The sequence below is a fragment of the Lithobates pipiens genome, unplaced genomic scaffold, assembly GCF_037356315.1.
Source record: "Lithobates pipiens isolate NorthernLeopardFrog02 unplaced genomic scaffold, aLitPip1_a1.2 Scaffold_18, whole genome shotgun sequence".
Lineage (NCBI taxonomy): Eukaryota > Metazoa > Chordata > Amphibia > Anura > Ranidae > Lithobates > Lithobates pipiens.
The window spans coordinates 273,921,847-273,937,520 of record NW_027507758.1 but is presented as its reverse complement, the minus strand read 5'-3'; the positions used below and the strand labels follow the sequence as shown (position 1 = coordinate 273,937,520).

The 15,674-nt window shown below is 47.4% G+C and overlaps 1 protein-coding gene across 1 annotated transcript; it reads left to right on the top strand.

Annotated features, from left to right (window-relative positions):
* Nucleotides 1-11,213: 11,213 nt before the first annotated feature.
* On the top strand, nucleotides 11,214-14,015 carry LOC143990138 (uncharacterized). Its single transcript, XM_077490298.1, has 3 exons — nucleotides 11,214-11,862; nucleotides 12,152-12,295; nucleotides 13,414-14,015. Exons 1-3 carry the CDS (start codon nucleotides 11,424-11,426, stop codon nucleotides 13,569-13,571), a joined length of 741 nt encoding a protein of 246 aa, XP_077346424.1. The 5' UTR covers nucleotides 11,214-11,423; the 3' UTR covers nucleotides 13,572-14,015.
* The last annotated feature ends 1,659 nt before the right edge of the window (nucleotides 14,016-15,674 follow it).

The following is a 15,674-nucleotide window of genomic DNA, read 5'->3' as shown; positions in this document are numbered from 1 at the left end:
ATGCAGGAGGCTATTGCTTAGTGTATACTGTAGCTAGGATGCAGGAGGCTATTGCTGCTTAGTGTATACTGTAGCTAGGATGCATGAGGCTATTGCTTAGTGTATACTGTAGCTAGGATGCAGGAGGCTATTGCTGCTTAGTGTATTCTGTAGCTAGGATGCAGGAGGCTATTGCTTAGTGTATACTGTAGCTAGGATGCAGGAGGCTATTGCTTAGTGTATACTGTAGCTAGGATGCAGGAGGCTATTGCTTAGTGTATACTGTAGCTAGGATGCAGGAGGCTATTGCTGCTTAGTGTATACTGTAGCTAGGACACAGGAGGCTATTGCTGCTTAGTGTATTCTGTAGCTAGGATGCAGGAGGCTATTGCTTAGTGTATACTGTAGCTATGATGCGGGAGGCTATTGCTGCTTAGTGTATACTGTAGCTAGGATGCAGGAGGCTATTGCTGCTTAGTGTATACTGTAGCTAGGATGCAGGAGGCTATTGCTGCTTAGTGTATACTGTAGCTAGGATGCAGGAGGCTATTGCTTAGTGTATACTGTAGCTAGGATGCAGGAGGCTATTGCTGCTTAGTGTATACTGTAGCTAGGATGCAGGAGGCTATTGCTGCTTAGTGTATACTGTAGCTAGGATGCAGGAGGCTATTGCTGCTTAGTGTATTCTGTAGCTAGGATGCAGGAGGTAGTGATGGACGAACTTCCGACGGGACGTTTCGCGAACGCGAAATGCGAACGGACCCAAACGTTCGCGAAACCGAACGTTCGCCGCGGGCCCCATTGACTTCAATGGGAGGCGAACTTTGCAAACCTTCATGTCGAATTTGCGGCCACGTGGTAATTATTAGGGGGTAAAACGTAGTCCCACCATCTGGACAATGACATAATACATGTATGAGGTGAATTTGGGATCGATAACTACAAGCATTTTTATTTTATTTGGGAAATTGTTCTAACAATTCAGGACTATGGAGCTAATGAAGGCAATGGAGGAGAGGGAAGGTCAGGGACCAGGGTAGGCAAAGAAGAGGGTGCAGGAGATGATCACCAGCAGCGTGACATACCGGAATGACACATGCACCGTGATAGAGGCATCTGACAGCAGCACCGTAATACAGAGCACTGACAGCAGCACCGTGACATACAGCGCTGACAGCAGCACCGTGACATACAGCGCTGACAGCAGCACCGTGACATACAGCGCTGACAGCAGCACCGTGACATACAGCGCTGACAGCAGCACCGTGACATACAGCGCTGACAGCAGCACCGTGACATACAGCGCTGACAGCAGCACCGTGACATACAGCGCTGACAGCAGCACCGTGACATACAGCGCTGACAGCAGCACCGTGACATACAGCGCTGACAGCAGCACCGTGACATACAGCGCTGACAGCAGCACCGTGACATACAGCGCTGACAGCAGCACCGTGACATACAGCACTGACAGCAGCACCGTAAGCAGCCCCAGGAGGAAGTCAGCACAGCACAGGGATGGTGTGATCCCCTCATAATAAGAACCCCCAGGAGGAAGTCAGCACAGCACAGGGATAGTGTGATCCCTTCATAATAAGAACCCCCAGGAGGAAGTCAGCACAGCACAGGGATATCATAAGCAGCCCCAGTAGAAATATGACACCGCTCAACCTCTTCAAAGAGGAGGGTAGGGGCATATAGTACGGTGTGCTTTTTTGGGTCAAGGAAGTGAGCCAAATGAATTAAGAAGGTCTGTGTGCTTGATTAAAAAAATAGTTTATAGACATATACATGGTCTACTGGTCACATGTGTTGAATTCCTCCGAGATCCATGCCTCATTCATTTTTAGAAATGTGAGGTAGTTAACACTGTCGTGAGCTAGGCGAGTACGCTTATCGGTCACAATCCCCCCTGCTGCGCTGAACGTCCTTTCGGACAGGACACTGGATGAGGGGCAAGCCAACAGTTCGATTGCAAATTGGGCAAGCTCTGGCCAGAGGTCAAGCCTGCCCACCCAGTAGTCTAGGGGTTCATCACTCCTCAGAGCGTCCACATCGGCCGTTAACCCAATGTAGTCGGACACCTGACGGTCTAGGCGTTCCCTGATGCTGGATCCGGATGACACCTGTCGATGGGTCGGCTGAAAGAATGACCTCATATCCGAAGTCACCAACACATCTTCAAACCGGCCTCTTCTTGCAGGCGCTGTTGGATTGGTACCCGCAAATCCTTCTCTGGGAGTGGGAATTGCTCCTCTGCCAGCGCACGCAAAAGCAGAATGCAGCATTTCTCGAAGCAAGGCCTGGAAGTGCTGCATTCTGACAGCCCTCTGCGACGGCGGTAACATTTCCGCCATTTTGTGTTTGTACCGGGGGTCTAAGTACGTTGCCACCCAGTACTGGTCCTTGACCCTCATGCTTTTTATACGGGGGTCCCTATTAAAACACTGGAGCATGAAGGCCCCCATTTGCACTAAAGTGGAAGCGGTGTGGTGGCCTGGCTCCTGCTCATCATCCAGGATAATGTCGTCCTCTTCATTCTCCTCTCCCCATCCTCGCACAACAGGGATCCCAGAAAGGTTTAAAGCATGCTCTTCTTGCTCCTGCTCATCCGCCCCGGCACCATCCTCCTCTGACTCCTCATCAGACTCCTGTTGTTGACTTGTCTCAGATAGAGTAGCCCCCCCTGGGAATTCATCCAGCATTGCGACTTCCTCATCTTCCCGCTCCTGCTCCTCCACAGCCTGATCAATGACACGACGCAATGCACGCTCCAGAAAGAAGGCATAAGGTACCATGTCACTGATGGCGCCATGGCTGCGACTGACCAGTTTGGTGATCTCCTCAAATGGCCGCAGAAGTCTGCATGTGTCGCGCATGAGCAGCCACTGGCGCGGTGAAAAAAAACCCAGCTCCCCAGAACCGTTTCTTTCGCAGAGTTCATACAGGTAGACGTTAACTGCACGTTTCTGCTGGAGCAGCCTATCAAGCATATAGAAGGTTGAGTTCCATCGCGTCGGGCAATCGCAAATAAGACGTCTGACCGGCAGATGGTGTCGCCGCTGAATGTCAGCAAGGCGAGCCATGGCCGTGTAAGATCTTCTGAAATGGGCCGAGATTTTCCTTGCCTGCCGCAAGATGTCCTGGACCCCAGGGTATTTGACAAGGAATCGCTGCACGACCAAGTTTAAGACGTGTGCCATGCACGGCACGTGCGTGATTTTGCCCTGTTTCAATGCGCTAAGCAGATTGGCACCGTTGTCACACACCACTTTACCAACTGTCAAATTGAGCGGTGTTAGCCACTCATCTGCCTGTGAACGCAAAGCTGAAAGGAGTGCCGGGCCAGTGTGGCTCTTTGCTTCCAGGCACAACAGACGCAGCACGGCATGGCAACGTCTCACCTGGCATGTGGAATAGGTTCTGGGGAGCTTGGGCGGTGCAGTGGAAGAGACGCTAGCAGCGGAAAAGGAGGAGGCAGCTGAGGAGGAGAGGGAGGAGGATGGAGTAGGAGGAGGAGAAGAAGAGTCAGGCCTGCATGCAATCCGTGGCGGTAAAACCAAATCTACACGGGTGCCACGGGTTACATGCTTGACGGCCGTCAGAAGGTTCACCCAGTGGGCAGTAAAACTGATATACCTTCCCTGCCCGTGTTTGCTAGACCACGTGTCTGTGGTCAGATGTATCTTGGCACCGACACTGTGTGCCAGAGATACATTCACTTGCCGCTGAACATGGCCATATAGCTCTGGGATGCCCTTCTCTGAGAAATACTTCCTTCCTGGGACCTTCCATTGTGGTGTTCCAATGGCCACAAATTTGCGAAAGGCCTCCGAGTCCACCAGTTTATATGGCAGTAGTTGGCGGGCTATGAGTTCTGACAAGCCAGCCGCCAACCGTTGGGCAAGAGGGTTATCCGGCGTCATCATTTTTTTACGCTCAAACATTAGGCCCACGGAAGCCTGCCTTTTTGCAGAAAAATGTGAGCTTGGCGTGATGGAAGGTGGAGTGGAGGACAATTGTGAGGAGAGAGGAGAAGGAGAAGTAGAAGACGAGGCTGGACGGTGAGAGCCTGCAGTGTGGCTTTGTGTGTTCCGTTGCTCCCACTGGGCTCGGTGATGGCTGCTCATGTGCCTTCTTAAGGCGGTCGTCCCTAGGTGAGTATTGGGCTTACCGCGACTAACGCGTTGACTGCAAAGATTGCAGATGGCAACGCTATTGTCAGCAGCGGACACGTTAAAAAAAGCCCACACTGCGGAGCCATGTGCCGGTGTCCTGGGAGCGCCAGATGTGACCGTACATGGTCGATGACTCGCTCCTGATACATTTGCAGTCTGCTTTGTCCCTGCTGTGCAATGTAAGTCATTGCTGCTTCTCCTCCCTATCTGCTGGTCCATATCTCCCTCTGAACTCCCCTCCTCTTCCTCTCTTGTGGGCACCCACGTGACATCACTAGACACGTCATCATCAACGTCACCTTCCCCACCGCTATAAGTAGAGATCTCGGAGTAGGCAGCAACACCGGGGACCAACCTCCTCCTTGGGCTGATCTGGGTACTGGCGTCAGACTGCTGAGTAGCGCTTGTTGCTACCTCCTCTTCCTGATCCAATACCAAGAGTGGCTGCGCATCAGAAATGTCCTCTTGATATGGATCGGAAAATAATTCCAGTGACTCAAGCGGAAGGTATGTGGTGGTGGTGGTGGTGGTCGTGTTGTTGGTGGTAGTGTCTTTGGGGGTGCACATAGCAGAGAGTGAAGAAGAGGGTGCAGATCGAGAGGATGAGGAGGGTGCAGAAGAGTAAGGCTGAGCGAGCCACTCAACCAAGTCTGGTGCATCCTTTAAAGTAATTGAACGCACCTTCTGCAACTTCCCACTTTGGCTCAAGCCTGTTGCTCCTGCCCTACCCCTACCACCCCTGCGGAAGGGCCTGCCTCTTCCTCTGCCTGTCATTTTTTAAATGACCCTGTGACAAAACTCTTAGTCCCTATACCGATGAAGGACTGCTGCAGTATAGGGCAGCGGTCAGCAGTGGTGCACGTCAACCCTATCTATTGTGGACCGATAGCGGTCCTTACAGAACAGCAGACTGTACCGCACTCAAGCCTATGTACCGTAGCACCCTATACCAAGTTACCAGTCCTTATAAGAACTTTTGTGGACCAAGCAGGTTGTGTATTAGTGTTTAGCAGACTGTATGTCAGTCCCTATACCGCTGAAGGACTGCTGCAGTATAGGGCAGCGGTCAGCAGTGGTGCACGTCAACCCTATCTATTGTGGACCGATAGCGGTCCTTACAGAACAGCAGACTGTACCGCACTCAAGCCTATGTACCGTAGCACCCTATACCAAGTTACCAGTCCTTATAAGAACTTTTGTGGACCAAGCAGGTTGTGTATTAGTGTTTAGCAGACTGTACGTCAGTCCCTATACCGCTGAAGGACTGCTGCAGTATAGGGCAGCGGTCAGCAGTGGTGCACGTCAACCCTATCTATTGTGGACCGATAGCGGTCCTTACAGAACAGCAGACTGTACCGCACTCAAGCCTATGTACCGTAGCACCCTATACCAAGTTACCAGTCCTTATAAGAACTTTTGTGGAACAAGCAGGTTGTGTGTTAGTGATTAGCAGACTGTACGTCAGTCCCTATACCGCTGAAGGACTGCTGCAGTATAGGTGAGCGGTCAGCAGTGGTGCACGTCAACCCTATCTATTGTGGACCGATAGCGGTCCTTACAGAACAGCAGACTGTACCGCACTCAAGCCTATGTACCGTAGCACCCTATACCAAGTTACCAGTCCTTATAAGAACTTTTGTGGACCAAGCAGGTTGTGTATTCGTGTTTAGCAGACTGTACGTCAGTCCCTATACCGCTGAAGGACTGCTGCAGTATAGGGCAGCGGTCAGCAGTGGTGCACGTCAACCCTATCTATTGTGGACCGATAGCGGTCCTTACAGAACAGCAGACTGTACCGCACTCAAGCCTATGTACCGTAGCACCCTATACCAAGTTACCAGTCCTTATAAGAACTTTTGTGGACCAAGCAGGTTGTGTATTAGTGTTTAGCAGACTGTACGTCAGTCCCTATACCGCTGAAGGACTGCTGCAGTATAGGGCAGCGGTCAGCAGTGGTGCACGTCAACCCTATCTATTGTGGACCGATAGCGGTCCTTACAGAACAGCAGACTGTACCGCACTCAAGCCTATGTACCGTAGCACCCTATACCAAGTTACCAGTCCTTATAAGAACTTTTGTGGAACAAGCAGGTTGTGTGTTAGTGATTAGCAGACTGTACGTCAGTCCCTATACCGCTGAAGGACTGCTGCAGTATAGGTGAGCGGTCAGCAGTGGTGCACGTCAACCCTATCTATTGTGGACCTATAGCGGTCCTTACAGAACAGCAGACTGTACCGCACTCAAGCCTATGTACCGTAGCACCCTATACCAAGTTACCAGTCCTTATAAGAACTTTTGTGGACCAAGCAGGTTGTGTATTAGTGTTTAGCAGACTGTACGTCAGTCCCTATACCGCTGAAGGACTGCTGCAGTATAGGGCAGCGGTCAGCAGTGGTGCACGTCAACCCTATCTATTGTGGACCGATAGCGGTCCTTACAGAACAGCAGACTGTACCGCACTCAAGCCTATGTACCGTAGCACCCTATACCAAGTTACCAGTCCTTATAAGAACTTTTGTGGAACAAGCAGGTTGTGTGTTAGTGATTAGCAGACTGTACGTCAGTCCCTATACCGCTGAAGGACTGCTGCAGTATAGGTGAGCGGTCAGCAGTGGTGCACGTCAACCCTATCTATTGTGGACCGATAGCGGTCCTTACAGAACAGCAGACTGTACCGCACTCAAGCCTATGTACCGTAGCACCCTATACCAAGTTACCAGTCCTTATAAGAACTTTTGTGGACCAAGCAGGTTGTGTATTAGTGTTTAGCAGACTGTACGTCAGTCCCTATACCGCTGAAGGACTGCTGCAGTATAGGGCAGCGGTCAGCAGTGGTGCACGTCAACCCTATCTATTGTGGACCGATAGCGGTCCTTACAGAACAGCAGACTGTACCGCACTCAAGCCTATGTACCGTAGCACCCTATACCAAGTTACCAGTCCTTATAAGAACTTTTGTGGAACAAGCAGGTTGTGTGTTAGTGATTAGCAGACTGTACGTCAGTCCCTATACCGCTGAAGGACTGCTGCAGTATAGGGCAGCGGTCAGCAGTGGTGCACGTCAACCCTATCTATTGTGGACCGATAGCGGTCCTTACAGAACAGCAGACTGTACCGCACTCAAGCCTATGTACCGTAGCACCCTATACCAAGTTACCAGTCCTTATAAGAACTTTTGTGGAACAAGTGAGTTGTGAATGTTTAGCAGACTGCAGCAGAAGGGCAGCAGTCAAGTATAATATCCTTTCTATATTTGGAAGAAAGAATATTATACATGTACAAGCCTATTACTGTACCACTGATACCAGTCCTGAAAAGAACCTTTGTGGAACTAATAATAACAGCAAGTCTTTAAAATTACCCTCACTGCCTGACAACACTGCTTCCTTCCTGTCCCTATACAAATTGGCAAAAAAAGAGAACGATTAGTGGTTACTGGAACAGCTCTTTTGTGGACCTTGATAGTAACAGCTAATGATGATGATGATGATGATGATGATGAAAGACTAATCTGGCTGTCCCTGTAGCATACACCGTCCTTTCCCTTTCTCTAAACTAACAAAAGACACTCAGGCTGCTGCAAGAATCAGCAGCACAGCAAACCTATCAACACCTAACACCTATACCAGTCCTGAAAAGAACTTTTGTGTACCAAATAGCTAGTGGTTTATCTCTCCCTACTCCACACAGGAACCTGTCCCTATCTTAACAGAAGAAAGAATGTAAAATGGCCACCGGATCGGGTGTATTTATAGGTTAGGGGGAATGTACAAGTGTCCATGTGCTGTCATGTCTCAATTGGCTGTCCTGTATCACATGATAAACGTGTCACCAAAGGTTAAAGTTCTTGTATACATTAAACACGTAAGTCCGCCGCGGCGAACGACGGAAAAAGGCGTTCGAACGTGCGGACCGCGAATGTCGGAAATTCGCCGCGAAACGACCGCCGGGCGAACCGTTCGGCCATCACTAGCAGGAGGCTATTGCTTAGTGTATACTGTAGCTAGGATGCAGGGGGCTATTGCTTAGTGTATACTGTAGCTAGGATGCAGGGGGCTATTGCTGCTTAGTGTATTCTGTAGCTAGGATGCAGGAGGCTATTGCTTAGTGTATACTGTAGCTAGGATGCAGGAGGCTATTGCTGCTTAGTGTATACTGTAGCTAGGATGCATGAGGCTATTGCTTAGTGTATACTGTAGCTAGGATGCAGGAGGCTATTGCTGCTTAGTGTATTCTGTAGCTAGGATGCAGGAGGCTATTGCTTAGTGTATACTGTAGCTAGGATGCAGGAGGCTATTGCTTAGTGTATACTGTAGCTAGGATGCAGGAGGCTATTGCTGCTTAGTGTATACTGTAGCTAGGACACAGGAGGCTATTGCTGCTTAGTGTATTCTGTAGCTAGGATGCAGGAGGCTATTGCTTAGTGTATACTGTAGCTATGATGCGGAAGGCTATTGCTGCTTAGTGTATACTGTAGCTAGGATGCAGGAGGCTATTGCTGCTTAGTGTATACTGTAGCTAGGATGCAGGAGGCTATTGCTGCTTAGTGTATACTGTAGCTAGGATGCAGGAGGCTATTGCTTAGTGTATACTGTAGCTAGGATGCAGGAGGCTATTGCTTAGTGTATACTCCAGCTAGAATGCAGGAGGCTATTGCTGCTTAGTGTATACTGTAGCTAGGATGCAGGAGGCTATTGCTGCTTAGTGTATACTGTAGCTAGGATGCAGGAGGCTATTGCTGCTTAGTGTATACTGTAGCTAGGATGCAGGAGGCTATTGCTTAGTGTATACTGTAGCTAAGATGCAGGAGGCTATTGCTTAGTGTATACTGTAGCTAGGATGCAGGAGGCTATTGCTTAGTGTATACTGTAGCTAGGATGCAGGAGGCTATTGCTTAGTGTATACTCCAGATAGAATGCAGGAGGCTATTGCTGCTTAGTGTATACTGTAGCTAGGATGCAGGAGGCTATTGCTGCTTAGTGTATACTGTAGCTAGGATGCAGGAGGCTATTGCTGCTTAGTGTATACTGTAGCTAGGATGCAGGAGGCTATTGCTTAGTGTATACTGTAGCTAAGATGCAGGAGGCTATTGCTTAGTGTATACTGTAGCTAGGATGCAGGAGGCTATTGCTTAGTGTATACTGTAGCTAGGATGCAGGAGGCTATTGCTTAGTGTATACTCCAGCTAGAATGCAGGAGGCTATTGCTGCTTAGTGTATACTGTAGCTAGGATGCAGGAGGCTATTGCTGCTTGGTGTATACTGTAGCTAGGATGCAGGAGGCTATTGCTGCTCAGTGTATTCTGTAGCTAGGATGCAGGAGGCTATTGCTGCTCAGTGTATTCTGTAGCTAGGATGCAGGAGGCTATTGCTTAGTGTATACTGTAGCTAGGATGCAGGAGGCTATTGCTTAGTGTATACTGTAGCTATGATGCGGGAGGCTATTGCTGCTTAGTGTATACTGTAGCTAGGATGCAGGAGGCTATTGCTTAGTGTATACTGTAGCTATGATGCGGGAGGCTATTGCTGCTTAGTGTATACTGTAGCTAGGATGCAGGAGGCTATTGCTTAGTGTATACTGTAGCTAGGATGCAGGAGTATTTCTTCAAACAAAAAAAAAAAACGTTATTTAGGTGTCAGTAACAGATAAAGAGGGAGGCAGCGGTGGAGAAACTGGGGAGATTAGCAAAGCCTTTGACCCCCAGGGCACACATCAACTATTTAAACGCAAAAATTGGTGGCCTGAGGAGTACGTGTCTGAGGGAGAGAAGTCTGGTCCTGAAGTCCATGAAACCCGGAACAGCAGCAGATGACATCTATGTTCCCAGGCTGTGGTACTACAACAGGCTGCATCTTCTGTCAGACCAGACTGAACCCAGGTCATCACACTCTGGTCTTCCTTCCATGCTTCCTTCCAAGCTGTGGCTGTGGTGCTGGAGGTGTGGCAGAAGGAGGAGGAGGAGGAGGGGCTTGGGCCAAACCACACAAGTGTGTTTCTTGTGTCATTTGGCCCAACAGACCCTTGTTGAGGGTGTGTATAATTAGCTCCTCACACAAGAGCTGTTGCCCCTCCTCCATTTTCTCAAGCTTGCACGCAGCCAAGGCGGCAAAGGCCTCTTGGTAGGTGGGTTTTGCTTGGAGGGCCACTGATGCCTCACCAATCAGCCTCAGGGCCGACTCCTCCACATCTCCCCCCCCCCCCTTTCTCGCCCTTTTGCGTGGAAGGCGGAGGGGAGGGACCTGATATTCAGTGAGGCTCCTTTGCCCGCCCACCGCCTGGCTGCCGCTTACCCCCGCCTCCACCTGGCTGCCACTTTCCACAGCCACCTCCTGGCTGATGTCTTCCTGTGTATGAAAAAGGGACATCGTTTTAGTTTTTGGTTCATCAAACACACACAATTTTCACATCAACACTGTTGCAAATTGTTAACTAATAGAAAAGACTATCATTCTGTGCCCAGCATTTTTCTTTCTTGTCCCGAAGGTTTTGGCCACTACTGTCTATTGATATGTAAAACACTTTCTAAACTCAGCAATTAGTGAGCAAAAATCAAGTTAACATCATTCATTTAGACTCCCAAAATATGTACAACAATACTATACCTGGCTCAAGCTGGGCTCCCCCAGTTCTTCCTGAGTGGAAGGCCCAGGTCGGGTGTTGGAAGACTCAGCAGGGGTGGAATGTAGCATAGAAGGACGCATGGAAGGAAGAGTAGAGAAGGATTTTCTGACCTCAGCCTGGTCTGACAGAAACTGCATCCTGTCATAATACCACAGGGTGGGGACATAAACGTCATCTGCTGCAGCTCCAGATTGCATGGACTTCAGCACCTTGGTCCTCTCCCTCAGATATGTACTTCTGAGGCCACCAATTTTCTTTTTTAAATAGTTGACGTCTGCCTTGGGGACCACCGGCTTCACAAACTCAACCAGTTTCAACATTGCTGCCTGCCTCTTTTGTCTGTTACTATATTGAGGGTGTGTTGGTTGCCACAGGCAGGGCAAGTCTCTGTATTTATCGATGAACAGAGGGAGGAAGCTATGATCGTTGAAGCCGTCCATAATGTCTGCAAGACACAACACAAGACAAACCCTAATATCAGGCTAAACTCCACTAATGCAGGCCTCAATCTAGAAGCAGTATAGCCTAGTGATGTACCAAGTTCAAAATGTTACCTTCGTTTGCACGTTCGTCGCCTAAGCTTCTCCCTCTGTTCACAGATCGTACAGACGACACACGCGTGTTGCGTTTTATATACAGTGCACATGCGCGAAACTCCGCCCGCCCCTGACGTTCTTTCTAGACTATTCCCCGCCCCTTTGCTTTCGGCGCAGTGGGGAGAGAACATGGTGGAGAGAACACAGGTGCGCACTAATAATAGTTCCACTAACGAGGAGGAGGGTGAGGAAAGCCCGGAGCCTGAAACGTCCCAATACAGGAAGAGAAGATTTAAGGCCTCAAATATGTCTTTTGGAGAAATGTTGGAGATGGTCGACATATTGAACAGGACCGACTATGATGGGAAGTATGGACCTTACCCAAACTCAAATATCAGAAAGGCCAAGATCATGACTAAAGTTGTGAAGAGTCTTCATAAGAATTTTGGGGTACGCCGATCCATGGATCAACTGAGAAAACGCTGGTCAGACCTGATACTGAGGGAGCACGAGCAGTACATAAGGATCAAGCGTGTTCTTGAAAAAAGTAAGTAGTTGTCGTGTGTTCATATTATTATTATTGATTGCATACTGCTCCATGTGCTTTGATTTAATGTTGTGCAGTTTAAAATGGCCACTTTCAAGTTCATGGTTTCATTTGTTCGTAGGAAACATCGTTCTGCAGGGAAGTATTCCAGCTGAACACAGTGTCCCCAATAATGTTCTGACCTTGGAGCTCCGCCAAAATAAACAATTGTACAACACTTCCAAACAATGTTTTATATTCCTAATTCTGCCCTCTGTGTGCTAATTATTATTTTTTAACATTCTCATAGGGGAGAGAAGACTCGGCAAGTATGAGGACACCAGGGACACCACCCCTCCCAAAGAAGGCAAAATTCAAAAACCAGAAGCAGAGGAGCAGGAGGTGGAGGAGGAAGGAGAGATCATTGAAGTTGGACAAATTGTCACCACAACAGGTGAGTGTTGGAGAACACAGCTTCCGGTAAGCTCATCAATGTATAAAAGCAGAACCAGTTCCCCCACAAACGGGGTTTTTAGGCAGCAAGAGACAGTAATAGATGCCGGTAGAAGTAATATAAAAAGTATTTTAATATTATTTGGTAAAAAACATGAGCTCCACCTGGGCATTTAAAAAAGGACAAACTCATATAACAGAGTACATGTAATATCACATAGGAATATACAAACAGACACAACTATAAGTTACACTGTATAACCTAATAACAGTGAAAATATATATCTAACGCGTTTCAACCCCTTGGGGGGTCTTCTTCAGAGAGATGGTGGTCTGTTAGAAAACAAAACAAAATTACACTAAATAAATAAATCGAGTGTTGTTCATATTGGGAGTACCTCGTATTGATTAATATCGTTTACCCGGTGATGTACTGCCAGGAGTGGATTATAGTACTTCTGATGGAGTTCCCCCAAAGGGTAGTGTCTCAGTTTCCTTTACACATTTAAGGTGTTTAAGGCTTTAACACCTTAAATGTGTAAAGGAAACTGAGACACTACCCTTTGGGGGAACTCCATCAGAAGTACTATAATCCACTCCTGGCAGTACATCACCGGGTAAACTATATTAATCAATACGAGGTACTCCCAATATGAACAACACTCGATTTATTTATTTAGTGTAATTTTGTTTTGTTTTCTAACAGACCACCATCTCTCTGAAGAAGACCCCCCAAGGGGTTGAAACGCGTTAGATATATATTTTCACTGTTATTAGGTTATACAGTGTAACTTATAGTTGTGTCTGTTTGTATATTCCTATGTGATATTACATGTACTCTGTTATATGAGTTTGTCCTTTTTTAAATGCCCAGGTGGAGCTCATGTTTTTTACCAAATAATATTAAAATACTTTTTATATTACTTCTACCGGCATCTATTACTGTCTCTTGCTGCCTAAAAACCCAGTTTGTGGGGGAACTGGTTCTGCTTTGATTCGTTTGGGGTGAGCAGCACCCTCCTAGCTCTATGTAGCACTGTGTTTTTTTCCAACTGTTGCTCATCAATGTATATCACCATATTTTTAATACATGGTGGGTTTTTTTGATTTGTTTTGTAGGTGATGTTGAAGAAGATTCCCGTTTTACCAGTGAAAGTGCCCAGATCCTGATTGGGGAGATAATGGGGTTCAATTGGGATTTGGAAAATATACAGCATAACATCAATGATGTTAAAAATAAAATGAAGAACATCATTGATGTTTTGGGGAGAGTGTGAAACACCACAAACTAGCTAGGGTTTTAGTTTTGCTATTTTAAAACACAACTTTTGTATTTTTCAAAAATCATAATTTGGAAGATGCACAGAGTGTGTAAACATGCGCTATCTCCCATCATGGGGGATCAATGTACGCGTTTTGTGGAAAGTGGCTGAGATGAAGGGGTTGCAGCCCCAAAACATGTACGTAACATTGATCCCCCATGATGGGAGATAGCAGATGTTGGCACACTGTGTGCATCTTCCAAATTTGGATTTTCCAGGGGTCACACCCCATGTGATGAAGGCAATATCAGCCCAGTTTGTACATACTCATGTCTGATATTGTCTTCACTTTTCAAAGTTGAACTTTGTAAGTTCCTGTGTTCTGTATTTTACGCTTTGATACATGCCTGTTTACACAAAAACCAAGTAAACAAAAATTAGCTGAAACACTGTTTTTGATACACCCAATTTCTTGGTTTGTGGTAAAAACCTTTTTTAAATGCACATGTGAATGTGCTTGGATTAAAAAGTTAAATTCTCAGCAATGTGTGGCTTCCTTTTTCATTGCGCCAAAGATTTATTTGGAGTAAAATTTTAGATTGCGCTGAGAATGGGTGTTATTTACTAAAGGAAACTCCACTTTGCACTCCAAGTGCAGTTTCAGGTGCACTTTTGCAGTGCACTTGTAGTGCATAGTTCACAAAAACAAGGTGTGTGTGTAGCAGACCCACAACATAATAAGATTATCTGAAGAAGAGACTGTCCCCTCATCTCGCTCTGAAATTGGGTTTGCACTGTTGGTGAAAAAGGCACAACAAGAAAAAAACCTAAATATACCTAGGAGACACCTAAAACCAAGCCAAGCAGTAAATGAAGGAGTTTCAAAGATAAATTTATTGGGAAAATGCCTCTTTTACATTGTCTGGCATATCAATTGCCCCCCTAGCCACAAAGTAGTCCATGTATTGGGTTCTAACCTCACAGGCACTTTGGGGGGGCAAGCCAGGATGAGCAGGTTCAAGGCCCGTGAGGTTTTCATCATTTTCCATCAAGTCTGCTTCTTGTTGGCCAACTGAGACCGCATAGTTCGCAGAAACTTTTTTAAGAAAATTGTGAAGAACACAGCATGCCAGCACTATATGATTGAGTTTGTATTCCACCATGTGAATAGGCGTTAGAAAAAGGCGTAACCGGCTGGCCAGTATACCAAAAGTGTTCTCCACCACTCTTTGGGCTCTGGACAGGCGGAAATTAAAAATCCTCTGGTCTGGGGTGAGGGTCCTCATCGGGAAAGGCCACATCAGATGGTTCGCCAGGGCAAACGCCTCATCCGCGACGAAGCCGAATGGGAGTCCTTCCTGATTCTCCTCTGGGGGTGGCAAGCCCAGACTGCCACTCTGGAGACGCCAGTAGAATTCCGTCCGTGCGAACACTCCACCATCCGACATCCGTCCATTTTGCCCCACGTCCGCATACAAAAACTCATATGTCACAGACACCACCGCCAACATCACGATACTATGAAACCCCTTGTAGTTGAAATAGTACGACCTCGAGTTGGGTGGTGGGACGATGCGGATGTGCTTCCCATCAATTGCCCCTCCACAGTTGGGAAAGTCCCAACGACTGGCAAAGTGGGAGGCCACAGTCTGCCATTCCTGTGGCGTTGAAGGACACTGTGGAGTGAAACAAGACCAAAAATTTGTAATTTGACAAATCAACATTGCAAGCAGATTAGACACAAACATTTTTGGCCTAAATTAGTCTAACATTTTGGGAAATTAGTATTTAAAGCCTAAAGTATAAGGTCCCCTTATCAGAGTCATCACCCCCCCACCCCCCCCCCACCTGATGGGCCCTTGCTAAAAAATGAGGGGGGGATGTTTTGGACAGGTAACCCTCTCCACTTGATTGAGAGCTGAATGCCTTAATAATGTGTGATACTTTGGGAAGCCCCTCCTTACTTACACTATTGGCAGCCCACCGGACAGGTAATAAGTGTCATAATACCAAAAAGAAACCAAAATGGAAGCACATTTTGACATTCTGCTATTACATATCAAGATAATTAATAGGTGGAAAAAAAATAGCATGTGAAAGTATGGAGGCAGGCCCTTG